General features: G+C 44.0%; 1 protein-coding gene across 2 annotated transcripts in view; it reads left to right on the top strand.

The window, feature by feature from the left end:
- Nucleotides 1-27,475, top strand: part of LOC106572368 (plexin-A1) — a 269,721-nt gene that overhangs the window by 229,811 nt on the left and 12,435 nt on the right. Inside the window, exons 18-27 of one of the 2 annotated variants that reach the window (XM_014146446.3) lie at nucleotides 2,267-2,503; nucleotides 3,567-3,710; nucleotides 5,070-5,304; nucleotides 8,886-9,028; nucleotides 10,979-11,235; nucleotides 20,841-20,907; nucleotides 24,969-25,115; nucleotides 25,337-25,496; nucleotides 25,601-25,704; nucleotides 25,839-25,935. In XM_014146446.3, the coding sequence (XP_014001921.2) occupies nucleotides 2,267-2,503; nucleotides 3,567-3,710; nucleotides 5,070-5,304; nucleotides 8,886-9,028; nucleotides 10,979-11,235; nucleotides 20,841-20,907; nucleotides 24,969-25,115; nucleotides 25,337-25,496; nucleotides 25,601-25,704; nucleotides 25,839-25,935 (1,591 nt within the window). Of the gene's footprint in view, nucleotides 1-2,266; nucleotides 2,504-3,566; nucleotides 3,711-5,069; nucleotides 5,305-8,885; nucleotides 9,044-10,978; nucleotides 11,236-20,840; nucleotides 20,908-24,968; nucleotides 25,116-25,336; nucleotides 25,497-25,600; nucleotides 25,705-25,838; nucleotides 25,936-27,475 lie in introns of both variants that reach the window. The other variant, XM_014146445.3, reaches the window with a different exon arrangement.

The raw sequence follows: 27,475 nt of genomic DNA, 5'->3' as shown, positions 1-27,475 counted from the left end.
CTTCACTCACACACACACCTCACTCACACACAGATCACTCACTTTTACACACCTCACTCACACACTAGTGATGCGCGGGTTGACTCATAACCCGTAGTCCCCGAAAACAATACCTTAAAAAATCCATAAATGTATAATTCTTGTGTAATTTAGGTTTTTCTTTCATTTTGGGGGGCTATCTGTCATTATAGCATAAGCCTTAACTTTAGCTCCTAACTGTACATGCGCCAAATAGCCTACACGCCAATCGCCAAATGCTTTTGGGAACGTGCAGACAAAGTTAACGTTGATCTACAAAGACAAAAAGGACAAAGTCAGAGTTTAATTCAATAAGAGAAACGCTGCAAAAATGGAGAGTTGAAAATTAAGAGACAGGAGGGCTGGAAAAGTAATGTTGTTTGGGAAAGATTTGGTGAAGTGGTAAAAGAGGATGATAGCAGTAATGTGTGATGATTGTGAGGCGCTATACAAATTCAACAGTCACAAGACGGGGACTTCAAATAGGCCTATGGCACATCAAGGGAACTGTAGCCTACTCTTCAGATGGGTTAAATGGAACCTGAAAAGTGGACATTGACAGAAGGTCGATAACCTCTCAAATATCCTTCATATTAACTCCTGCAGAATTAAGCATTTCTTGCAGTAAAATGATACACCAAATATAGGCTACATTTTGATTTGGGAGCAAGAGTGGAGAAATATGATTTATTTATTTTTGCATCTTGAGAGAATGCAAATGCACAATTAGAGACCGTCTGTAGAGGTGCTATCTTTATCAGCATCATAGAAGCTGATAGTATTTCAACCACATAAAATATGCATACAACCCCAAGTGAAATCTTATCAGAAACATGTTGGGTCATTTTAACAGCTTTCTAATGGTCAAACTGATGTCATTTGGAATTTTTCCACATTTCCCGTTTTTGTTTTGTTATTGTATTTTCTCCCCGGTCCCTAAATGTCTTCTCTCTGTGAATAAAGCAGAGATGACAGATTAAACTTTACTGATGTCAACTAGATTGAAGCATTCATTCTACCGATTTATTACATTATTGGTAAAGCTGCATGTATCTAATTATAGACAAGTTGACTAACAAATAGCCTTACAAAATTTCAGAGATCATAAGCAGAAACATATCAAAATCAGGCCCAGAAAATCCTTCACCCCTGTCAAAAAGTCGTTGTGCCGTCTCTGATTTTAACCCACAGCTCATTGTCTATATTAGCTGGTTAGGGTTGGTGCGGGCCTCAGATTTTCCCTTTATCACATGTAGTTGGGCGGTGTGGAATGTGGATGGTTATTAGCAATTGCGGGCGGAAGCAGGTGAACAAACAGCTGACCCACACACACCTCACTCACCCACTCACCCACACACACACACACACACACACACACACACACACACACACACACACACACACTCACCCACACACACACACACACACACACACACACACACACACACACACACACACACACACACACACACACACACACACATACACACACACACACACACACACACACACACACACACACACACACACATTTCAGTCACACACACACCTTGAACTCACACACAGACACACCTCACTCACACGCACACCTCACTCACACCTCACTCACACCTCACTCACACACCTCACCTACACACACCGCGTCACACTGTGTGTCTTCCAAGGTGTGTCTTCCAAGGTGGCCGTCAGACTGTCTGCCCATTCAGTGTCTTGTTTCTGCCCTGCTCCTTGGAACAAGACATCCAACACCCCCCCAGGCCGTTTAACCTTTCAAATGTCACAGGACAACAAAGCAGTGTTGGCAAATCACCCCTCACCCCCCTCACCCCCCTCACCTTGCACCACGGGGCTCCATTAACCTTTCCTCCAGTTCTAACAGAAGGGAATCAACTTCTGCTTAACGACCGTGTCCTAATGCCCCGTCCCTTGTGCTCAGTTTAAACTAGCTTCTCCTCTAGACACAATGCTGCTGAGGTCCTTGTGCTCAATGTTGGTTAGCATGTTTAGTGGTCCCTGTAGAGAAGCACACAGCGTAGGTGATTATTACAGTTCTGAAACTACTAGCAATGGCTGGAGACATAAACACAACACACCAAAGCAGTAATATTTTCCTAGACTTCCAAATGTTTAGCTGGGGATTAGAGAAGCTATAATGAGATATATATAAACCAATACAGCAACCTGGGTTCCCTAGGGGACCAAACAATTTGTCATATCACACTTTACTAAAAACGATTTTCCCTCTCAGAACTGCACAGTGTTTAATAACTCTGTGATGGTGTGCCTGGCCCCGTCGGTTGCCGACTCCGAGAGGGGCTTCTCAGACACGGGCAGTGGGCCGGATGAGATCGGCTTCTACATGGACAACGTCCACGCTCTGATGGTGGTCAACGAGACGTTCAGCTACTACCCTGACCCTGTGTTTGAACTCCTCAGCCCCACCGGGGTCCTGGAGCTAAAACCCACCTCACCTCTAATCCTCAAGGTAAAGAGCCTGAGCAGAGTGGCTGGAGTGGGGGGTGAACACTCAGGATCAGAGAGGCTCACGCATTTTAATGACTTGATATTGATATTATTAAATGTTTACCAGGGATTTGTCTTTCACCTATCTGTCTCATAAACCATTCATATAATTGTATTTGTTTACCTTAAATCCCTATTGAAATACAGTGTATAATCCTACTATTATATAAAATAATCGACTGATTATTCGATGTAGATTATACAAGTATCCCCCAGCTCCGACTCAAAACATAAAAATTGGAAAATAATGAAGCACCACGCTTCATTATTTTCCTGTGAGCCAATTGAAACAGAAAAAAAAACAGAGCAACTATAATTTCTTTAAATGAAATGTATTAACGAAACCTTTTCTGATTGCAGAGAGAATCCCCCGCCTGGCTTGTTAAAACTAACCTCCACATTAGCACAGTGATGAGAATAAGAAAAAGCAATTTGGTGAAATAATCAGGGGTATTTTACGAGATGCGCATTGCATTCGCCACGGAATTTATTTCGCATCTGATATGATGTGTGTTGCTAGAGGTGGTGTCGGGGTGCGTGCCTGATGCAGGGTGAAATGATAGTGGATAGAATGCATGCCTAAAATGTTCCAGGGCGTGACCTGCCCGGGAGGAGCCCTGTGGAGAGAGGGATTGGAAGTCTGCTCTTCTCTCATGCTACTAGAGCAGTGGGTGGCAGAACAGCACTCTCTCTCTCCCCACCTGCTCCTCTTATTGCTCCTCTCTCTGTAGTTGAGGCTACAGATCTGTCAGACAATGCCCTCGCTCTCACACCTTGGCATAGAGAGAGACACTTGGGAAAAAAAATAAGAACAAAAATTGAAGTTTTCCTGAAGCTTTTGTCAAATAGAATTCTTGTATCCTTCAACATTGGAGCCAGCTTCAGACTTGTCCGCTAGTAGCCTTGGATCCTGGGAGTTGCCTGGCTGGTTGAAGACGAGGTTCATTATACTGTTCCTAGCCATGGATGAAAGGCTGTGCCATGTTGATTAAAGTTTGACATTGTGTTTCTGTTTGTCCCCTCAGGGTCGTAACCTTATCCCTGCGGCCCCTGGTAACTCCAGGTTGAACTACACAGTGTTCATCGGGGAGACCCCCTGTGTGCTAACCCTCTCTGAAACCCAACTGCTGTGTGAATGGCCCAACCTCACCGGACAGCACAAAGTCACGGTGGGCACTCGACACCATTTCACATAACAGACTCTCTTTGGACTGAGTTCACACTATCTCCCTCATCTTCACTGGGCTTTACCTAACATGTATTCTCATATTTTAATTCCATCAGTTCATTTTGTTCAGTAAAATTCTACATTTCATGTGATTTCAGTTCAAAATAGTATTTATTTTTTTATGTGCAAAGGCTACTCTCTAAATATCCTCAAATGCTCCCACACAGTCCCCTCCAAACGTACCTCTACTCTCCTCTCTAGTCACACTGTCTGTGTGACATTTACTAGTCTGGAATACCTTGAAAGTACTGAGAATGCATCCATGTAATTCAATATGAAGGCTCTCCAAACTACCAGTAGGCTTGGAGCTGGATTTTTTTGTCCGTAACTAAATGTCATGTTGAATATTGAATAGTCCGTGTGTGTGTGGTGGGCTGGGAAGAAGGGCACAGCTATGTGTTGTATTCCCTCTGTAAAATGACCTACATACAGGGGACCCCACATGTCTGTGTCTCTGGATGGGTGCAGTCGTGTGTGTGTGAGTGTGTGGGTGTGTTTTGTTTGCTCCCTCAGATGCACAACTGTGGGTTGGAGGCTGTGCCCCCTGCGAGTTTTCTAAGAAATGTATTTGGCCTTTATGTTTTTCTGTTCTCTTCAGTCTCTTCCTTGTCAATACAATTAAGCAATAAGGCCCGGGGGGGTGTGGTATATGGCCAATAACCACGGCTAAGGGCTGTTATTATGCACGACACAACGAGGAGTGCCTGGACACAGCCCTTAGCCGTGGTATATTGGCCATATACCACAAACCCCCGATGTGCCTTATTTCTATTATAAACTGGTTACCAACGTAATTAGAACAGTAAACAAGTAGTTTTGCCTCATACTCATGGTATATTGTCTCATATACCACGGCCATCAGCATCCAGGGCTCGAACGACCCGGTTTCTAAAAGAAAATAGATGATGTTTAGAACCTATGTCATCAACAGGAGGAACTTTTAGCACCTGAACCAAAACAACCCAATTTTATAAGTCTAACGTTCTTTGGCTGTGTTAACTTGCTGAGGCTCTACTTTAAAGTGCAGTAATCATAGTTCATCTAAACCCTTATCAACCCCCCACTGAATACCTTGATTTGAGATATTCCAGTAATGGGTTCTGTCAGACCTGCTGCGTTTATGTAAATGTTGTTTGTTAGAACCCATTCCCAGTGTTTTACTCCTATTAATGACTTTGGTTCCTGAGGGGAAGTCTCTTTAACTGTAGTGATTGCTTTGTTTGATTACACTCTGTGACGTGTTTCTCTGTCTGTGTGTGTGTGTGTGTGTGTGTGTGTGTGTGTGTGTGTGTGTGTTCAGGTCCGGGTGGGTGGGTTCGAGTACTCTCCTGGTACTCTCCAGATCTACTCAGATAGCCTGCTGACCCTGCCCGCCATCATCGGCATCGGGGGAGGTGGCGGTCTGTTGCTATTGGTCATCATCGCTGTGCTCATCGCCTACAAGAGGAAGTCTCGCGATGCTGACCGCACCCTGAAACGCCTGCAGCTGCAGATGGACAACCTGGAGTCCAGAGTGGCCCTGGAGTGTAAAGAAGGTATGACAGTCACACACACACACCCTCTCTCTTTTCTCTCTCTCTCTTTTCTCTCTCTCACTTTTCTCTCTCTCTCTCTCTCTTTTCTCTCTCTCTCTCTCTCTCTCTCTCTCTCTCTCTCTCTCTCTCTCTTTCTCTCTCTCTGTCTGTCTCTGTCTCTGTCTCTGTCTCTCTGTCTACACACACAGTATATATATACACTACCGATCGAAAGTTTGGGGTCGCTTAGAAATGTCCTTGTTTTTGAAAGAAAATCAAATTTTTTGTCCATTAAAATAACATCAAATTGATTAGAAATACAGTGTAGACATTGTTAATGTTGTAAATTACTATTGTAGCTGGAAACGGCAGATTTTTTTAATGGAATATCTACGTAGGCGTACAGAGGCCCATTATCAGCAACCATCACTCCTGTGTTCCAGTGGCACGTTGTGTTAGCTAATCCAAGTTTATAATCATTAGAAAACCCTTTTGCAATTATGTTAGCAAAGCTGAAAACTGTTGTTTTGAATAAAGAAGCAATAAAACTGTCCTTCTTTAGACTAGTTGAGTATCTGGAGCATCAGCATTTGTGGGTTCGATTACAGGCTCAAAATGGCCAGAAACAAAGAACTTTCTGAAACTTGACAGTCTATTCTTGTTCTGAGAAATGAAGGCTATTCCATGCAAGAAATTGCCAAGAAACTGAAGATCTCGTACAACGCTGTGTACTACTCCCTTCACAGAACAGCACAAGCTGTCTCTAACCAGAATAGAAAGAAGAGTGGGAGGCCCCGGTGCACAACTGAGCAAGAGGACAAGTACATTAGTGTCTAGTTTGAGAAACAGATGCCTCACAAGTCCTCAACTGGCAGCTTCATTAAATAGTATCCGCAAAACACCAGTCTCAACGTCAGCAGTGAAGAGGCGACTCCGAGATTCTGGCCTTCTAGGCAGAGTTCCTCTGTCCAGTGTCTGTGTTCTTTTGCCCATCTTAATATTTTATTTTTATTGGCCAGTCTGAGATATGGCTTTTTCTTTGCGACACCATCCCGAAGTCGCCTCTTCACTGTTGACGTTGAGACTGGTGGACCAAAAATTAGTTTTCCTTTCAAAAACAAGGACATTTCTAAGTGACCCCAAACTTTTGAACGGTAGGGTATTTTTATAAAAATGCTCACTCTTTCTCTCTCTCTCTCTCTTCTCTCTCTTTCTTTCTCACTCTCTTCTCTTTCTCTCTATTTTCTCTCTCTCTTCTCTCTCTCGCTCTTTCTCACTCTCTTCTCATTCTCTCTCTTTTACTTTCTCTTTTCTCTGTCTCTCTCTATTTCATAATCACTCTCTTCTGTATCTGTATGGATATGTCACTATCGTGTATCTGCACTCTGTCCAGTCGTCATGGTAACAGGTTGGTGTGGATGATGCCCGGCCTGCAGCTCTGTGGTGGTGGTGCGGCTGCGGTATCCTCAGAATGTGTGTGTGTTTGTGTTGTGCTGACAACCCGGTTGGTGTTGGTGTTGTGGCGTTGTGCGGTGCAGCGCGTCTCTGCTGCGTTGGGCTCTGCCTGCCTGCCTGCCTGCCTGCCTGCCTGCCTGCCTGCCTGCCTGCCTGCCTGCCTGCCTGCTGTACTCAGAGAGATGGACGGAGACTAATTGGCCATTATCGGTGGCTGGATGTCCGGAGGGTCACAACCTTGTCAGTCGCAGCCCATAGCACAGCCTGTGGCCAAACACTGAGGGATACAGAGATAGAGGGAGGAGAAATCTGGCAGGGAGAGAGAGAGAGAGAACAGAGGGACTGTGTGGGGTCAGATGGAACAGTACAGGGGGCATTGTAGAGTGATTCATGTAAAGCTGCTGTTACTGCACTTGTATACCTGATATAATGAGCATTGTTGAAAGACCAGCAGCACCAGATAGTGACAGTATTCTACACCTCTGTCTGTGTAGCTGGGAGGTTTGTTGTAGAACTAGGAAGTGGAGCATTGCTGTGTCCTCGCCACGTGCCCCAGCAGACTGTGGGGCGGGCCTGGCAGCGGGGAGCTGGGCGTGTCACACTAAGTGTCAGTCAGCAGGGGAGAGGATTGGATGATAGGAGAGGTGGAGCTCAGTGAACCGTGCTGGAAGGGCCATCAGAGAGCAGTATAATCCAAACAAACACACGAACAACACTAACGGTCACACGGCTAATGAGTCATTAACAAATTAGATGCTGCTGCTGACGAGGAGAAGATCGGCTGTGTAGTTTACTCTGCTGGATGTAATGGTGGCTTTGCCTCAGCGCTTAGACACAACAAACTCAATAGAATGAAGAACAACTCTTTTATTTACCCAATCAATGGAAAGTCTAGACATAGCAAGTCATCTTTTCTGCAGCAATGTATGTTGACAATTCTTTAATAATAACTTAAAATAGTTATTTTTGCCTCTTTTATTTGTTATTTGTCATCTTTTATGATTCTACAGATAACGCAGACGGGCATTGTAGAGTGATTGATGTAAAGCTGCTGTTCTATTCAGACAGAATAGGTAGAGGGCATAACACATGGATCCCTACCAAACCCACCCCAACCCCCCATGCTATAGCAGAGCCTCAAAACCAGACTTAAAGCAGGCATGATATACAATCAGTAATATAATCAAATAGTAAAAATAATACAAAGATATTAAGTAAAAAAGAATGATACAAATAGTAAATTGGGTTGGTTTATGGAGTTGTAAAATGATCTGGGTCCATGTCTTCTACAAAGGAAAGGTTGCCAGATGTTGTTAAATGTAATTGCAGATCCCCTAACGGAGTATGATTTTTTTTCTCTAGCTTGAGATGTTGCATAACTTCCTTTATCCAATGGTTAAATGTAGAAGGAAACCGACCCGTCCACTTAAATAGTACAAGATTGAAATAGTTATTTTATCTCTGTGAATAACTGGACCCATACTGAACGGACCGTATATGTTGTACATGATAATAAAGCCTTCATTTCTCCTCCTCAATTTTGATAGAATTCTTGCCTTTTTCCTGTAGGAATGTGGTCTGTATAATGTGTAAGTGGCTGCTGTAGTGTATGTAGAAGTAGATAAGCCTCCACAGAGGGAGACTCTACTCTACTATTAGAGTCCCAACAGACAACGCAGGGCAATAACAGCTGGAGGAAATGATGCATGAAACGCATTGCTCCTTTATTAATTATCCACTCATGCAATTAATTGACTTTCTTTCAGATGAACTTTGTTTTCTCTTTTTCTCTTTCCGTCTCTCTTTTCCTGTAATTATTTTATTTTGTTTAGCTCTCCTCTTGAATTTCCAACAAGTATGGATTCAATTTAGAAACACTGTACCAGAAGAATGAAATCAACATTCTATTTTATTGCCTATCCATCTGTCTTTTTCTAGAAGCCAATTAGTGCAGTATTGGTGCGGTGGTAGATGATTGCTGGTGACATACTGTGCAACACACAGTTGTTACACTGGCGTACAGCGTAATGAAGATACACTACATCCAGAATATCCTTTCTATGTCCGTTCTTACCCAATGCAGCAGTCAGGCCAGCCCTGTGTTGTACTAATCTCTGTGTCTGTCTGTCTTTCTGTGTGATCCCCAGCCTTTGCGGAGCTGCAGACAGACATCCACGAGTTGACCCAGGAGCTGGATGGAGCGGGCATCCCCTTCCTGGAATACAGGACCTACGCCATGCGGGTACTGTTCCCTGGCATCGAGGACCACCCCGTGCTCAAGGAGATGGAGGTACGGGTCAAGGAGGTACACCACCACTGCCACCGCAGCATGTAGACTAGAACATCATATCTATACCTATCATTCTATATCTACCTATATCTATACCACGTACTCTGGCTGCATAATGAAAGGAACCTATGATCTAGGCAATATGTTATGGCTATACCACTTCATATACATTAGCCACATCACATAGTATGTTTTTCTGCATGTAATATCAATGTTATTAAACATTACTCGTATATCATTTGATATTATTTTACAGTGGGAAAAACAAGTAAATCATTAAATCCCACCTGGTTTACCATGAAATATATCCAAATGGCTGTCGGAATACAGTGTAGAGACTGTCTCCAACACCTGCCCTGTCAACCACAGGCTCTTCTAAAGGGGAGGGATTACATCTTTATTGTTATGCCCGGGTTTCTTTTCTACCGAATTTCCCCTCGGGTCCCAGGCGTAATCAACTGTCCATACACACGGCTCAATCCCTTATTGCTCTGTGTAGCTGCTCTCCCCAAAGCAACCTACAGTACCCAGCCTGTTCCCCAGAGGCCCTGGAATTTCATTTAGCTCAGCTGAGGAAAATTGAGGCACTTTATTAGGCTGTGTAGTGGAAGGAAGGGAGATTCTGTGGAGTCACTGTATGGTGTATGGTACGCCGGTCCTCGACTGTCTACAGGACTGAATGTATGTCAGAGTTATGAGGGCAGATGAGGATCATGGGAGACAGGTCAGTGGGGGGATGGGGCCAGGGGATTGGTTAGTGGAGGAGGAAGTGTTTTTTCATAAAGACAAAGACAGTACTTTGACTTATTTTTCCTATTAACACATACTGGATGTTGTTTGGGAATTACATTATGCCATAAGCCTTGCAGAATATACTAGAAGTTTGTTTCTCTTTTGAAGAGACACTACCCAGTAGCACTGCCTCATCTGTGTGAGAGAGTTAGAGTGACGGATTGTGGGTCAGGTCTAGAGGGGGCTGTAGTGTTGCTGATGAGAAGTGACAGATGGCAGCCTGTGGAACAAGCTTCTGTCACCCAGCCACCCCCGGACGCACAGCACAGCACTGCACAGGCCCTCCCCTCGCCTGTCACCCAGCCACCCCCGGACGCACAGCACAGCACTGCACAGGCCCTCTCCTCGCCTCTCACCCAGCCATCCCCAACGCACAGGCCCTCCCCTCGCCTGTCACCCAGCCACCCCCGAACGCACAGCACAGCACTGCACAGGCCCTCTCCTCGCCTGTCACCCAGCCACCCCGGGACACACAGCACTGCACTGCACCGGCACTCTCCTCTCACCCAGCCACCCCGGGACACACAGCACTGCACTGCACCGGCACTCTCCTCTCACCCAGCCACCCCGGGACACACAGCACTGCACTGCACCGGCACTCTCCTCTCACCCAGCCACCCCGGGACACACAGCACTGCACTGCACCGGCACTCTCCTCTCACCCATCCACCCCGGGACACACAGCACTGCACTGCACCGGCACTCTCCTCTCACCCAGCCACCCCGGGACGCACTGCACTGCACAGGCCCTCTCTTCTCTATGCCTCAGTACATCCCCCTTCTTCCTCTCCCTTTCCTTTCTGTTTCCTCCTGTGCTCTGCTGACAACTTATGGCAAATTGATCATAAGGTATTTGAGGAAGCAGCTCCTAAGATAGAATGCACTGCAGGCTTTAAAAGCAACTAGGGTCATGAATGTAATAATAACAATGTATTTCCTTCATAGGGCAACATCTCATGCCTTGTATACATGACATAGTCATGCTTGATATAAATTTATGCTTACGTAATGTATTATTTACAATAGCCTTACTCCATCTATGTACATTATACTATTTCCATTAGCCCTACTCCAAAATATTTACATATTTATATATTACATTGACAACACGTGTAAGTGACAGCCAGTCCCCTGGTCTGATGGTGTTGTTGTTGACAGGTCCAGGCCAACCAGGAGAAGGCCCTGACTCTGTTTGGCCAGCTCCTCACCAAGAAGCACTTCCTGTTGACGTTCATCCGCACCCTGGAGGCGCAGCGCTCCTTCTCCATGCGTGACCGTGGCAATGTGGCGTCGCTCATCATGACTGCGCTGCAGGGGGAGATGGAGTACGCCACGGGGGTCCTTAAACAGCTGCTCTCTGACCTCATCGACAAGAACCTGGAGAGCAAGAACCACCCCAAGCTGCTGCTGCGCCGGTGAGATGGACACACTCACACACTTGTCCGTCGACACGCTCACACCCTCACCCACTGACACATTCACACATTTGCCCGTTCTAACACATATTTTAATACTGTTCAAATCCAATCAAATTTTATTGGTCACATACACATATTTAGCAGATGTTATTGCGGGTGTAGCGAAATGCTTGTGTTCCCACTGTAGCTCCAACAGTGCAGTAATATCTAAAAATACACAACAATACACACATCTAAAAAGTAAAAGAATGGAATTATGAAATATAGAACTATTAGGACGAGCAATGTCGGAGTCCGGAGTGTTCTCCACTCATTACCTGTATTAACTGCACCTGTTTGAACTCATTACCTGTATAAAAGACACCTGTCCACACACTCAATCAAACAGACTCCAACCTCCCCACAATGGCCAAGACCAGAGAGCTGTGTAAGGACATCAGGGATAAAATTGTAGACCTGCACAAGGCTGGGATGGGCTACAGGACAATAGGCAAGCAGCTTGGTGAGAAGGCGACAACTGTTGGCACAATTATTAGAAAATGGAAGAAGTTCAAGATGACGGTCAATCACCCTCGGTCTGGGGCTCCATGCAGGATCCCACCTCGTGGGGCATCAATGATCATGAGGAAGGTGAGGGATCAGCCCAGAACTACACGGCAGGACCTGGTCAATGACCTGAAGAGAGCTGGGACCACAGTCTCAAAGAAAACCATTAGTAACACACTACGCCGTCATGGATTCAAATCCTGCAGCGCACGCAAGGTCCCCCTGCTCAAGCCAGCGCATGTCCAGGCCCGTCTGAAGTTTGCCAATGACCATCTGTATGATCCAGAGGAGGAATGGGAGAAGGTCATGTGGTCTGATGAGACAAAAATAGAGCTTTTTGGTCTAAACTCCACTCGCCGTGTTTGGAGGAAGAAGAAGGATGAGTACAACCCCAAGAACACCATCCCAACCGTGAAGCATGGAGGTGGAAACATCATTCTTTGGGGATGCTTTTCTGCAAAGGGGACAGGACGACTGCACCGTATTGAGGGGAGGATGGATGGGGCCATGAATCGCGAGATCTTGGCCAACAACCTCCTTCCCTCAGTAAGAGCATTGAAGATGGGTCGTGGCTGGGTCTTCCAGCATGACAATGACCCGAAACACACAGCCAGGGCAACTAAGGAGTGGCTCCGTAAGAAGCATCTCAAGGTCCTGGAGTGGCCTAGCCAGTCTCCAGACCTGAACCCAATAGAAAATCTTTGGAGGGAGCTGAAAGTCCGTATTGCCCAGCGACAGCCCCGAAACCTGAAGGATCTGGAGAAGGTCTGTATGGAGGAGTGGGACAAAATCCCTGCTGCAGTGTGTGCAAACCTGGTCAAGAACTACAGGAAACATATGATCTCTGTAATTGCAAACAAAGGTTTCTGTACCAAATATTAAGTTCTGCTTTTCTGATGTATCAAATACTTATGTCATGCAATACAATGCTAATGAATTACTTAAAAATCATACAATGTGATTTTCTGGATTTTTAGATTCCGTCTCTCACAGTTGAAGTGTACCTATGATAAAAATTACAGACCTCTACATGCTTTGTAAGTAGGAAAACCTGCAAAATCGGCAGTGTATCAAATACTTGCTCTCCCCACTGTATATGTACTGTGTGTGTGTGTACAGTGCCTTCGGAAAGTATTCAGACCCCTTGACTTTTTCCACATTTTGTTATGTTTTTTTCCTCATCAATCTACACACACTACCCCACAATGACAAATAAAAAAGTGAAATATCACATTTACATAAGAATTCAGACCCTTTACTCAGTACTTTGAGTACTGAGTAAAGCTCCTCCGCACACTCCACTGGCTTCCAGTTGAAGTTGAAGCTCGCATCTGCTACAAGACCATGCTGCTTGCCTACGGAGCTGTGAGGGGAACGGCACCTCCGTACCTTCAGGCTCTGATCAGGCCCTACACCCAAACAAGGGCACTGCGTTCATCCACCTCTGGCCTGCTGGCCCCCCTACCTCTGCGGAAGCACAGTTCCCACTCAGCCCAGTCAAAACTGTTCGCTGCTCTGGCACCCCAATGGTGGAACAAGCTCCCTCACAACGCCAGGACAGCAGAGTCAATCACCACCTTCTGTAGACACCTGAAACCCCACCTCTTTAAGGAATACCTGGGATAGGATATAGCAATCCTTCTAACCCCCCCCCCCCCCAAAAAAAAAAGATATAGATGTATTATTGTAAAGTGGTTGTTCCACTGGATATCTTAAGGTGAATGCACCAATTTGTAAGTCGCTCTGGATAAGAGCGTCTGCTAAATGACGTAAATGTAAATATAATGTAAGCATCTTTGGCAGCGATTACAGCATCGAGTCTTCTTGGGTATTACGCTACAAGCTTGGGACACCTGTATTTGGGGAGTTTCTCCCATTCTTCTCTGCAGATCTTCTCAAGCTCTGTCAGGTTGAATAGGGAGCATCGCTGCACAGCTATTTTCTGTTCTCTCCAGAGGATGTTCGATCGGGTTCAAGTTCGGGCCCTGGCTGGGCCACTCAAAGACATTCAGAGACTTGTCTGTGTGCTTAGGGTCATTGTCCTGTTGGAAGGTGAACCTTCACCCCAGTCTGAGGTCCTGAGCGCTCTAGAGTAGGTTTTAATCAAGGATCTCTCTTTACTTTGCTCCGTTCATCTTTCCCTCGATCCTGACTAGTCTCCCAGTCCCTGCCGCTGAAAAACATCCCCACAGCATGATGCTGCCACCACCATGCTTCACCGTAGGGATGGTGCCAGGTTTCCTTCAGACTTGATGCTTGGCATTCAGGCCAAAGAGTTCAATCTTGGTTTCATCAGACGAGAGAATCTTGTTTCTCGTGGTCTGAGAGTCTTTAGGGACCTTTTGGCAAACTCCAAGCGGGCTGTCATGTGCCTTTTACTGAGGAGTGGCTTCCGTCTGGCCACGGTACCATAAAGGCCTGATTGGTGGAGTGCTGCAGAGATGGTTGTCCTTCTAGAAGTTTCTCCCATCTCCACAGAGGAACTCAGAGCTCTGTCAGACTGACCATTGGGTTCTTGGTCACCTCCCTGACCAAGGTCCTTCTCCCCTGATTGCTCAGCTCTAGGAAGAGTTTTGGTGGTTCCAAACTTCTTCCATTTAAGAACGATGGAGGCCACTGTGTTCTTGGGTATCTTCAATGCTGCATACATTTGTTGGTACCCTTCCCCAAATATGTGCCTCGTCACAATCCTGTCTCAGAGCTCTACAGACAATTCCTTCGACATGGCTTGTTTTTTTTTTCTCTGACATGCACTGTCAACTGTGGGGCCTTATATAGACAGGCGTGTGCCTTTCCAAATCATGTTGTAGAAACATCTCAAGGATGATCAATGGAGACAGGATGCAACTGAGCTCAATTTTGAGTCTCATAGCAAAGGGTCTGAATACTTATGTAAATAAGGTATTTCTGTTTTTCATATTCAATTTGCATTTTTTTTAACCTGTTTTCCTTGCTGAGGATTTAAAAAAAAATCTATTTTAGAAGAAGGTTGTAACTTAACCAAATGTGGAAAAAGTTTTTCTACTTTCTGAAGGCACTGAGAATGCCAAAAGTATGTAAAGCTTTCATCATGGCAAAGGGTGGCTAATTTAAAGAATCTCATATATAAAATATACTTTGATTTGTTTCACACTTTTTTGGTTACTACATGATTCCATATGTGTTATTTCATAGTTTTGATATCTTTACTATTATTATACAATGTAGAAAATAGTAAAAATAAAGAAAAACCCTTGCATGAGTAGGTGTCCAAACTTTTCACTGGTACTTTATATGAATGTGTGTGTGTGTGTGTGTGTGTGTGTGTGTGTGTGTGTGTGTGTGTGTGTGTGTGTGTGTGTGTGTGTGTGTGTGTGTGTGTGTGTGTGTGTGTGTGTGTGTGTGTGGGGGGGGGGGGGGGGGGGATGATGGGATGTATAGACATTATGGACAGTATATGGATAGCATTTGCAGTATATCTGAAGAATACCTAGGATAGAATAATATATACATATACTACCGGTCAAAGGTTTTAGAACACCTACTCATTCAATGGTTTTTCTTAATTTTTACTATTTTCTACATTGTAAAATAATAGTGAAGACATCAAAACTATGAAATAACGCATTATGGAATCATGTAGTAACCAAGTGTTAATCAAATCGAAATATATTTTATATTTGAGATTCTTCAAATAGCCACCTTGATTATAGCTTTGCACAAACTTGGCATTCTCTCAACCATCTTCAACAGTCTTGAAGGAGTTCCCACATATGCTGATCACTTGTTGGCTCCTTTTCCTTCACTCTGCCGTCCGACTCATCCCAAATCATCTCAATTGGCTTGAGGTTGGGGGATTGTGGAGGCCAGGTCATCTGATGCAGATCTCCATCCCCCTCCTTGGTAAAATAGCCCTTACACAGCCTGGAGGTGTGTTGGATCATTGTCCTGTTGAAAAGAAAATGATAGTCCCACAAAGCCCAAACCAGATGGGATGGCGTATCGCTGCAGACTGCTGTGGTAGCCATGCTTGTTAAGTGTGCCTTGAATTCTAAGTAAATCACTGACAGTCTTAGCAGCAAAGCATCTCCACACCATCACACCTCCTCCTCCATGCTTCACGTGGGAACCACACATGCAGAGATCATCCGTTCACCTACTCTGCATCTCACAAAGATACGGCGGTTGGAACCAAAAATCTCCAATTTAGACTCATCCGACCAAAGGACAGATTTACACCAGTCTGATGTCCATTGCTCGTGTTTCTTGACCTCAGCAAGTCTCTTCTTCTTATTGATGTCCTTTAGTAGTGGTCTCTTTGCAGCAATTCGACCATGAAGGCCTGACTCACACAGTCTCCTCTGAACAGTTGATGTTGAGATGTGTTTGTTACTTGAACTCTGTGAAGCATTTATTTGGGCTGCAGTTTCTAAGGTTGGTAGTTAATTAACTTATCCTCTGCAGCAGAGGTAACTCTGGGTCTTCCATTCCTGTGGCGGTCATCATGAGAGCCAGTTTCATCATAGCGCTTGATCGTTTTTTTGCACTTGAAGAAACTTTCTAAGTTCTTGAAATTTTCCGTATTGACTGACCTTCATGTTTTAAAGTAATGATGCACTATCATTTCTCTTTGCTTATTTGAGCTGTTCTTGCCATAATATGGACTTGGTCTTTTACCAAATAGGGCTATCTTCTGTATACCCCCCTACCTTGTCACAACACAACTGATTGGCTCAAATGCATTAAGAAGGAAAGAAATTACACAAATTAACTTTTAGAAGGCACACCTGTTAATTGAAATGCATTCCAGGTGACTACCTCATGAAGCTGGTTGAGTGAATGCCAAGAGTATGCAAAGCTGTCATCAAGGCAAAGGGTGGCTATTTGAAGAATCTCATATATAAAATATATTTTGATTTGTTTAACACTTTTTTGGTTACTACATGATTCCATATGTGTTATTTCATAGTGTTGATGTCTTCACTATTATTCTACAATGTAGAAAATAGTCAAAATAAACAAAAAGCCTTGAATGAGTAGGTATTTTAAAACCTTTAACCGTTAGGGTGTATACACTACTGTTCAAAAGTTTGGGGTCACTTAGAAATGTCCTTGATTTTGAAAGAAAAGCTACATTTTTGTCCATTAAAATAACATCAAATTGATCAGAATTACAGTGTAAACATTGGTAATGTTGAAAATGACTATTGTAGCTGGAAACGGCAGATTTTTAACCTCTATGGGCTAGGTGGGACGCTTGCGTCCCACCTACTCAACAGCCAGTTGAATCCTGTGGCGCGTTATTCAAATCCTTAGATATGCTATTACTTCAATTTTTTTTAAAATATGACTATTTTACACCATTTTAAAGATAAGACTCTCGTTAATCTAACCACACTGTCCGATTTCAAAAAGGCTTTACAACGAAAGCAAAACATTAGATTATGTCTGCAGAGTACCGAGCCAGAAATAATCAGACACCCATTTTTCAAGCTAGCATATAATGTCACATAAACCCAAACCACAGCTAAATGTAGCACTAACCTTTGATGATCTTCATCAGATGACAACCCTAGGACATTATGTTATACAATACATGCATGTTTTGTTCAATCAAGTTCATATTTATATCAAAAACCAGCTTTTTACATTAGCATGTGACTAGCATGTGACTAGCATTCCCACCGAACACTGCCTTTGAATTTACTAAATTACTCACGATAAACGTTCACAAAAAGCATAACAATTATTTTAAGAATTATAGATACAGAACTCCTCTATGCACTCGATATGTCCGATTTTAAAATAGCTTTTCGGTGAAAGCACATTTTGCAATATTCTCAGTAGATAGACCGGCATCACAGGGCTAGCTATTTAGACACCCAGCAGGTTTAGCACTCATCAAAGTCAGATTTACTATAAGAAAAATGTTCTTACCTTTGTTGTCTTCGTCAGAATGCACTCCCAGGACTTCTACTTCAATAACAAATGTTGGTTTGGTCCAAAATAATCCATCGTTATATCCAAACAGCGGCGTTTTGTTTGTGCGTTCTAGACACTATCCTAAAGGCTAAATAAGGGTGACGAGTATGGCACAATTCGTGACAAAAGAATTCTAAATATTCCATTACCGTACTTCGAAGCATGTCAACCGCTGTTTAAAATCAATTTTTATGCCATTTTTCTCATAAAAAAGCGATAATATTCCGACCGGGAATCTGCGTTTAGATAAACAGACAAAGGAAAACAAAGCATTCGGTCGAAGCGGGCACGCGCCTAAGCCCATAGTACTCTGAGTGGCCACTTGCCAAAAGCGATAAAGTGTTTCAGCCAGAGCCTGCCTCGATATCGTTCAACGATTTCCCGGGCTCTGAGACCCTATGGAAGACGTAGGAAGTGTCACGTTATTGCACAGATCCTGAGTCTTCAATAAAAAGAGCCAAGATGAAACACTACTTCTCAGACAGGCCACTTCCTGCTTGAAATCTTCTCAGGTTTTGGCCTGCCATAGGAGTTCTGTTATACTCACAGACACCATTCAAACAGTTTTAGAAACTTTAGGGTGTTTTCTATCCAAAGCCAATAATTATATGCATATTCTAGTTACTGGGCAGGAGTAGTAACCAGATTAAATCGGGTACGTTTTTTATCCAGCCGTGTCAATACTGCCCCCTATCCCCAACAGATTAAAGGAATATCTACATAGGTGTACAGAGGCCCGTTATCAGCAATCATCACTCCTGTGTTCCAGTGGCATGTTGTGTTAGCTAATCCAAGTTTATAATTTTAAAAGGCTAATTGATCATTAGAAAACCCTTTTGCAATAATGTTAGCACAGCTGAAAACTGTTGCGCTGATTAAAGAAACTGGCCTTCGTTAGACTAGTTGAGTATCTGGAGCATCTGCATTTGTGGGTTCGATTACAGGCTCAAAATGGCCAGAAACAAAGAACTTTCTGAATCTCGTCAGTCTATTCTTGTTCTGAGAAATGAAGGCTATTCCATGCAAGAAATTGCCAAGAAACTGAAGATCTCATACAACGCTGTGTACTACTCCCTTCACAGAACAGCGCAAATTGTCTCTAACCAGAATAGAAAGAAGAGTGGGAGGCCCCGGTGCACAACTGAGCAAGAGGACAAGTACATTAGTGTTTAGTTTGAGAAACAGATGCCTCACAAGTCCTCAACTGGCAGCTTCATTAAATAGTATCTGCAAAACACCAGTCTCAGCGTCAACAGTGAAGAGGCGACTCCGGGATGATGGCCTTCTATGCAGCGTTGCAAAGAAAAAGCCATATCTCAGACTAGCAAATAAAAATAAAAGATTAAGATGGGAAAAAGAACACAGACACTGGACAGAGGAAGATTGGAAAAAAGTGTTATGGACAGACAAATCTAAGTTTGATGTGTTCGGATCACAAAGAAGAACATTCGTGAGATGCAGAAAAAATGAAAAGATGCTGGAGGAGTGCTTGACCCCATCTGTCAAACATGGTGGAGGCAATGTGATGGTCTGGTGGTGCTTTGGTGGTGCTAAAGTGGGAGATTTGTACAGGGTAAAAGGGATCTTGAAGAAGGAAGGCCATCACTCCATTTTTCAACGCCATGTCATACCCTGTGGACGGCACTTAATTGGAGCCTTCTTCCTTCTACAACAGGACAATGACCCAAAGCACAGCTCCAAACTATGCAATAATTATTTAAGGAAGAAGCAGTCAGCTGGTATCCTGTCTTATGGAGTGGCCAGCACAGTCACCGGATCTCAACCCTAGTGAGTTGTTGTGGGAGCAGCTTGACCATATGGTACGTAAGAAGTGCCCATCAAGCCAATCCAATTTGAGGAAGGTGCTTCAGAAAGCATGGGGTGAAATCTCTTCAGATTACCTCAATGAATTGACAACTAGAATGCCAAAGGTCTGCAAGGCTGTAATTGCTGCAAATGGAGGATTCTTTGACGAAAGCAAAGTTTGAAGGACAGAATTATTATTTCAATTAAAAATCATTATTGATAACCTTGTCAACGTCTTGACTATATTTTCTATTCATTTTGCAACTCATTTCATGTTTGTTTTCATAGATAACAAGGACATTTCTAAGTGACCCCAAACTTTTGAATGTGGTGTGTGTGTGTAGGATAGGCCTTGACGAGATTGCAGTACATATGAAATGGGTAAAACAGTATGTAAACATTGTTAAAGTGACCAGTGTACCATGTCTATGTACATAAGCCGCTGCCTCTAAGGTGCATGGTAGAGTAACCAGGTGGTAGCCGACTAGTGACAGTGACTAAAGTTTAAGGCAGGGTACTGGGTGGAGGCCGGCTGGTGGTGACTGTTTAACAACCTGATGGCTTTGAGATAGAAGCTGTCTCTCGGTCCCAGCTGTGATGCAGCTGTACTGACCTCGCCTTCTGGATGGTTGCGGGGTGAACAGGCCGTGGCTCGGGTGGCTGAGGGCCTTGGATCTTCTTGTCTTCTACTCTTATATACACAGTAATACATGTTGTATTTCTGTGTTCTCTCAAATCATAGCCTAGATGGAGGACTTAAACCCAAGATGGCCAAATCAAAGGGTGTTTTGGAGAAGTTGTCTTCCTATCACCCGTCCTCCCTGTGCCCCCTTATAATTTAGATTAACTAGAGAATTAAGGAGAGAAAGTAGCTTTTCTAGCCGCTGTAGGGGGAGGAGAAAGGGGAAATGGAAGAGGAGCAAACTGTTTGCCCAGGTTTCCTCTTTGGATATTAGGAGAAATAAAGTCCACTAATTACAGTGGATTTTAATTGCTCCTCGTCTGGGGGACGTTTCAGGGGTCTTCATTCGTTTAGGCGACAGGTTTATGATTAATGAGAGAAGTTACCCAATTATGGTAATTGTCTGTTTTTAATGAAGATTGATTGTTTGCGTTGAGAATAAAGTATTTTTTTCCTCATGGAAGTATCACAGCTTGGCTTTTGTCAATTTTGTCTTAAACCAGATTTGTTCGTGGTTAGTTTTGAGGTAGAGCAGCAATTTCTTCCAGTTGATTATTTAATTATCATGCCTAATTTATTCTCCTCTTGTCTTCCATCTCAATGTTAGAACGGAATCTGTCGCTGAGAAGATGTTGACCAACTGGTTCACATTCCTCTTGTACAAGTTCCTAAAGGTAAGTCCACCATCAAACCAACAAAAGGATATTCCCCATCTCCTGTTTATATTGCTTTATGAGGATAGTAATTAGTTAGCACACTATTAGCATTTCAGCAGTAAAGGCATCGGTGGGCATGGTCTGCTTAAGGCTCCAACAAGAGACATTCTTTTTATTTCATTATTTCTTTGACGGACATGTTCTAGCCTGCGGTCATTAGGAGCTGAGTGTGTGTGACGTTCGACTGGACCTTCTCTCTTCTCACTCTCCCTCGCTCCCTCTTGGAAGAGTGTACAATTACCCCCTAATGAAGCCGGGATGTGGAATTAAAGATAATTTCACAGACAAGCGTGCCATGGCGAGGGCTAGGGGATTGATGTATGCGTGTTCCCTCTCGTTAGCAGCTGTCTGGTTAATTAGCGCAGATGCTAACGAGACGTTAACAGCATATGGTGGCAGAGGGGAGAGAGGGAGAGTTGCGCTGCTGTGTAGAAGCCAGGAGAGGACACTGGAGGTGGAGACTTCGCTAGATTTGGATCCACCTCTATCCCACTTAGCAGTTAGCTAGGCCCTGTCTCCACCTCTCTCCCAACTAGCTTCAGTCTCCACCTCTCTCCCAACTAGCTTCAGTCTCCACCTCTCTCCCAACTAGCTTCAGTCTCCACCTCTCTCCCAACTAGCTTCAGTCTCCACCTCTCTCCCAACTAGCTTCAGTCTCCACCTCTCTCACAACTAGCTTCAGTCTCCATCTCTCTCCCAACTAGCTTCAGTCTCCATCTCTCTCCCAACTAGCTTCAGTCTCCACCTCTCTCACAACTAGCTTCAGTCTCCAACTCTCTCCCAACTAGCTTCAGTCTCCACCTCTCTCACACTCTCTGGGTGTACCCTTAACTCACACATATGCATGTGCATAATTCTCACCTTCTGCGTTAAAGACACTTTTTGATTACTGATAAATAGTGGAGAGAGGGTAAGGTGTTTTGAGTGTGTTTTAAATGTGGGAGAGATAAATGCTATCCCTATCAAGCACTTAGAGCGATCTCTCTCTTTCTCTCTCTCCCTCTCTCTTTCGCTCTTGTGTTCTCTCTCTCTTTCTCTCTCTTTCTCATCCTCGACAATGGCACATGCATCTTTAACACTGGTGAAGAGCTTCCTAAGCACTTTCTCTCAATCGTTAACCTCTTGTTAGTTTCAGCCTCAGCTGCCACCATCTCTGTCACTTTGCAATAAACTGATACTCGTTTTAAGAGGGAAACTTTTTCTTGGGCCTGAGCTGGGGATAATGACACTATTGACTGGCAAGTGCACGTGATAGTGAAAATGCAGAAAATCTTTATATGAGACTCTGTCCCCTAGGCCAGTGAGAAGACACAGGAGCACAGTGTTGCCTCATTGGCAGCATATTTCCTGTGTTTGAGGGGTGCAAAATCCACTTATGACGTACATCTCACTAGATTGCTTTCATTTTACTCTTGCGAGTCTTTTATACTCTTGCCCGGGCCGGCTTTCCGTTACATGTATAATAACAATACAGCTTAGTCAGGGATTTAACACACTTTCTCGACACTTGCATCACAAGAAAGAGAAGAAAGATAACTTTATTTTGATGTGTTCCATTTTTGTGAAATTGAAAAAAGTTATAATTTAATATGGTTGAAATGTTAACAAATTAGATGTGCTAAAATAAAAGCAATTTCCGAAAATGAACACTTGGATTATAGTGATGTTATGTCTGATCTCGCAAAAAAATGGAAGTATGTTTAGATAGGTGTAATCTAGAGCCAATCCGAGAGTATCCTGCTATTGACACACTTGTTGAATTATGCAAGAGTGTGTGACAACAGTAATTGAGGCAGTCTAGACAGCACAGGTGAGGGATGATAGGGTAGACAGAGCAGGTGAGTGATGGTAGGGTAGACAGAGCAGGTGAGTGATGGTAGGGTAGACAGAGCAGGTGAGTGATGGTAGGGTAGACAGAGCAGGTGAGGGATGGTAGGGTAGACAGAGCAGGTGAGTGATGGTAGGGTACACAGAGCAGGTGAGGGATGATAGGGTAGACAGAGCAGGTGAGTGATGGTAGGGTAGACAGAGTAGGTGAGTGATGGTAGGGTAGACAGAGCAGGTGAGGGATGATAGGGTAGACAGAGCAGGTGAGTGATGGTAGGGTAGACAGAGCAGGTGAGTGATGGTAGGGTAGACAGAGCAGGTGAGGCCAAATTTGAAATTGTGTTTTTTACATTGGATAAAAGTAGAGATTCAGAGCTAGTAAATTGTATATCATTCACTGCAGTTGAGGAACAATGGGAAAGTAATTCTGCTTTAAAAGTTGATAAACTTGTAACCCCACTTTTGAGAAAATGGCCCTTCAGTGTTTTGGTACACATACTGGAGAGCTCTTCTTTGTCTATACCCATTCAGCATCGTTCACACCCTCTTAAGCCTTAGCCCCACCCATCTCTTTAAGAATTCACATGCGAGGCCATGTGGTAAACAGGCTATATCAAATCAAATCTAGGTTTATTTGTCACATGCACAGGATACAGAAGGTGTAAACGGTACAGTGAAGTCGTTACTTGCATAGTAGTAATATCAAAAACAGAAAGTGTCCAGATAAAAATATTTTATAAATATTTTATCATTATAAGATGATGCTTACCCGACACACTTGTCTAAATTGATGGGTCATGTGAAGGAAATTATATAACCACCCCCCAGTCACATCTAGCTAAGTGGATGGGTCATGTAATAATCTGGCTGAAATGGAGTCTTTTGTTTAGACATGTAGCTAGCTAGGTAGCTAGCTAGCTAAACAATTAACCGGAATAATCCCAACTCATACTACTACCAATACAAACATTGTCATAGCTGTAGTATGAAGCTGCAGGTAGCTAAAGCTAACAAACTAGGTTCAATGTCTGACAAAATTTGAAATGTATATCTGAAAATGTAGCTAGACTCTTACCTGTATACATGGATGAATGCTTCACGGCAGACTGGAACCATTTAACTCCGTTTTGTTTGTAGCTGCAGTACATCTTGTTTGGCCAGCTTTGTTTCAAGTCACTCCGGTTCACACTGACCGTGGTGTGTGCAGAAAATAGCCCATCATCTTTTCCAACTGACCTGTCAATAGCGCTTGCTAAATTCAGGGCATAAATGTTGTTGAGAAAAGTAGCAAAACTTTTGTAGTTCTCGATGGCTAATGTTATATGGGTTCCCAAGTGGCGTAGCATCTCAGTGCTAGAGGTGTCACAACAGACACCCTGGTTCGAATCCAGGCTGTATCACAACTGGCCGTGATTGGGAGTCCCATAGGGCGGCGCACAATTGGCCCAGTGTCGTCCGGGTTTGACCGGTGTAGGCCGTCATTGTAAATAAGAATTTGTTCTTCACTGACTTGCCTAGTTAAATAAAGGTTAAAAAAAAAATATAAAAAAATTATTTCAAAGACGGCACAGTAGTAAGGACTGTCAACACATAGTGAACAGTTCATGTTATAAACAGAAGCATGCTACATGGCAGACCAATCCAAACTCATCGCACGACATGTCCAGCCCATCCATTATCTCAGCCAATCATGGCTAGCGGGAAGGTTCCTGACTTTTTTCGTAGCAAACCAAACTAGACTCGTAATTTAACAATTTTATTCGTATTTATTGATGGAATACAAGTTTGTTATTAAGGCACGTGAACAAAAGCATTTTGTTCTAAAATAAATGTTTACGTTCAAATGCCACTCCTGTGAAGTAGTGACATGCGACATACGCCTAGTTTCCTGAAATGAGTCACATTTATGAGTGCATTCTAAGAAATGAATGGAGACATTTTACAATAAATGTAATACCTGAATTCCCACCCAAATTCCTGAACTCCATTCATTATTTGTCCGTGCCAGTAAAATGTTTTATGTGCGATAATTCAGTCAATATTAATATCTCATTTTCCATCTGTTGCATTTATTATAATTGTTTTGAAAACCTTTTAACAATTCAGATGTCCTATATGCATACCTGCATACCTGTTAAGATATAGATACAGTCCTTGCCTGTCACTGATGACCTGTGTCCATGTGTCTCTAGGAGTGTGCGGGCGAGCCTCTCTTCATGCTGTACTGTGCCATGAAGCAGCAGATGGAGAAGGGGCCTATAGACTCCATCACAGGAGAGGCGCGCTATTCACTCAGTGAAGACAAGCTCATCAGACAGCAAATTGACTACAAGACCCTGGTTAGTACTGTGAAATAGAAATATTTTACAGGGCAATAATGATATTTGATCAAATACATGATTTACCTTTGAGAAGGCATTAAGGGCGATAGGATTTTGCATTACCTCAGTGACCTTAATTAGTGCTTGCTGCTTGAGTATGCGATTCAAATTCCTGCAAATGCCAACAAAGTAAGCTGACGTGAGCTGGACCTAATTTCTGCCCCTCCCTCCCCTGTTAGACACTCCACTGTGTGAACCCGGAGAATGAGAACGCCCCGGAGGTGACGGTGAAGGGGCTGAACTGTGACACCATCACCCAGGTGAAGGAGAAGCTGCTGGATGCAGTGTACAAGGGTAGCCCCTACTCCCAGAGACCCAAGGCTGGGGACATGGACCTGGGTAAGAACACCAGGAGGAGATTGTGTTTACAGTGTGTGTTTACATTGTGTGTTTACATTGTGTGTGCGTTGGCGTGCGATCTATTCTCATCCTCCTCATCACAGAGTGGCGTCAGGGCAGGATGGCCAGAATCATCCTTCAGGATGAGGATGTCACAACAAAGATCGACAACGACTGGAAACACCTCAACACACTGGCCCACTATCAGGTGAGAGGAGAGAGAGGTGGTGGGTGGGCTGGGGTGTACTGCCTCGGTGGTTTTATCTACGCAAACAGACAGTGGATGGAGTGATTGACAGGACAGCATTTATAAGACAAACCTTTGTTTTTCATTCCTTGTAGGTGACGGACGGCTCAGTGATCGCTCTGGTGCCAAAGCAGAACTCGGCCTACAACATATCCAACTCCTCTACCTTCACCAAGTCTCTCAGCAGATATGGTGAGTCATTCCTTCATCTTTCTTTTTCTCTTAATTTCTCTCTCAATCTCTGCCTTTCTTTGCTCTCTCGGTTTGTCTTTCTTGGTAGTAAGCAAGATTTTTCTCAGCCTCTCTGAGCTGAGATAACCATAAATCCACCAATAGGCATTTTCACCATCTCGGAAATGACAGGCATTACATCAGACAGCTCATTCCTCCTGCCAAAGACTGAAGACCAATAGCTAACAACTTTAAACACAGCCTCAGCTCCACACCGCATCAGTGTAACCAGCTCCCTGGCAAAAACCTTTTTCTGAAGCTTTCACCTTTGTTGTTTTCCCTCCCTCTCCTTATGTTCGTCGATGTGTTGATAAGGGATAGCAACAATAGCAACGCTGACAGGCCAGTGAAAGCCAGGCTGGTTTATTCGTCCACAGAGAGGATCGCCCATCCGTGGCTGTTGTAAGAGCGGACGTAAACGTGCACCACTCTCCCCCAGAAGCCAATGGACATGATTGCCATGGAATTACAGGCACTCAATCAGCAGTAGCAACAGCAGCAGCAGCAGTAGTAGTAGCAGCCTCATGATGAATGTACAATAGATGTGGGAATACAGGAGACCTATTGGTTGCTAGGAGAGTGACTACAGAATGTTCCGGTGTGAACAGGCTGATAATGGGGTCTCAAACAAGGTCGTTGGCATAGAGACCAATCTTAGTCACACTGGTTTTGTTTTCCTCTTTGGTCATGACTGGTTTTAACTCCCACCCATGACATACGTGTGGCAGGAGTTAGTCACTGGCGCGCTGTTTAAATACTACAGGGCTCATATTCACAAAGTGTCTAAAGAGTGCTGATCTAGGATTAGTTCCCGCTGTTAGTTATTATGATTGAAAAGGCTAAACTGACCATAGACCAGCACTCTTACTCTGAGACGCTTTGTGAGTACAGGCCCAGATCTCAGTAGAGTTAATTGGGAACATTCAGGGCAGTTGTCTTGCTCTGATGCCCCACTGTTCTTTTGACTTGGTCTAGCGGAAAGCATCAACAAGCCCAGAACCACTGACACACATTAGTCTCTATGTGTCAGTGAGTTTCTGAGATGTAATTCTCTCATCCTCTCGCCCTGAAAACCAGGGGGCCCTCCCTGCCATCCGAAACTCAGAAGCCCCGAGCGTCATGCCATCATTCAGACAGTGTGAGAGAGATAGACAGAGATTGAAGTTGTTTTTTTCTCTCACTCTCCATCCCTCCTCTCATCCCTCCCTCCGTACATTAGAGAGGGACTGACGCCCCTGCGTTCTGGCTACCCTCCCAGCCTCCTCACCAGGCAGCCTCCCTCCCATGCCGGCTGCAACTACAGCAGGCTAGCTGATAAGAGGAACGCGGTAGATAGGCATCCTTTGGTTTACCGTAATGAAGTTTGACACTCGCACCTTTATTAATGAAGCAATGCATGGAGGCAGTCTGCCCCAGGGAGGAGAGGAGACTCACACAATGGAGCCTGTACAGCCTGACTCATCCACTACCACAAGCAGGAAGGATATTGGTGTAATGTGTA

Source organism: Salmo salar, chromosome 15 (assembly GCF_965601325.2).
Source record: "Salmo salar chromosome 15, fSalSal1, whole genome shotgun sequence".
Taxonomy (NCBI): Eukaryota; Metazoa; Chordata; class Actinopteri; order Salmoniformes; family Salmonidae; genus Salmo; species Salmo salar.
Note: the sequence above shows the minus strand (reverse complement) of the source record. Positions and strands in the feature narration are given on the sequence as shown.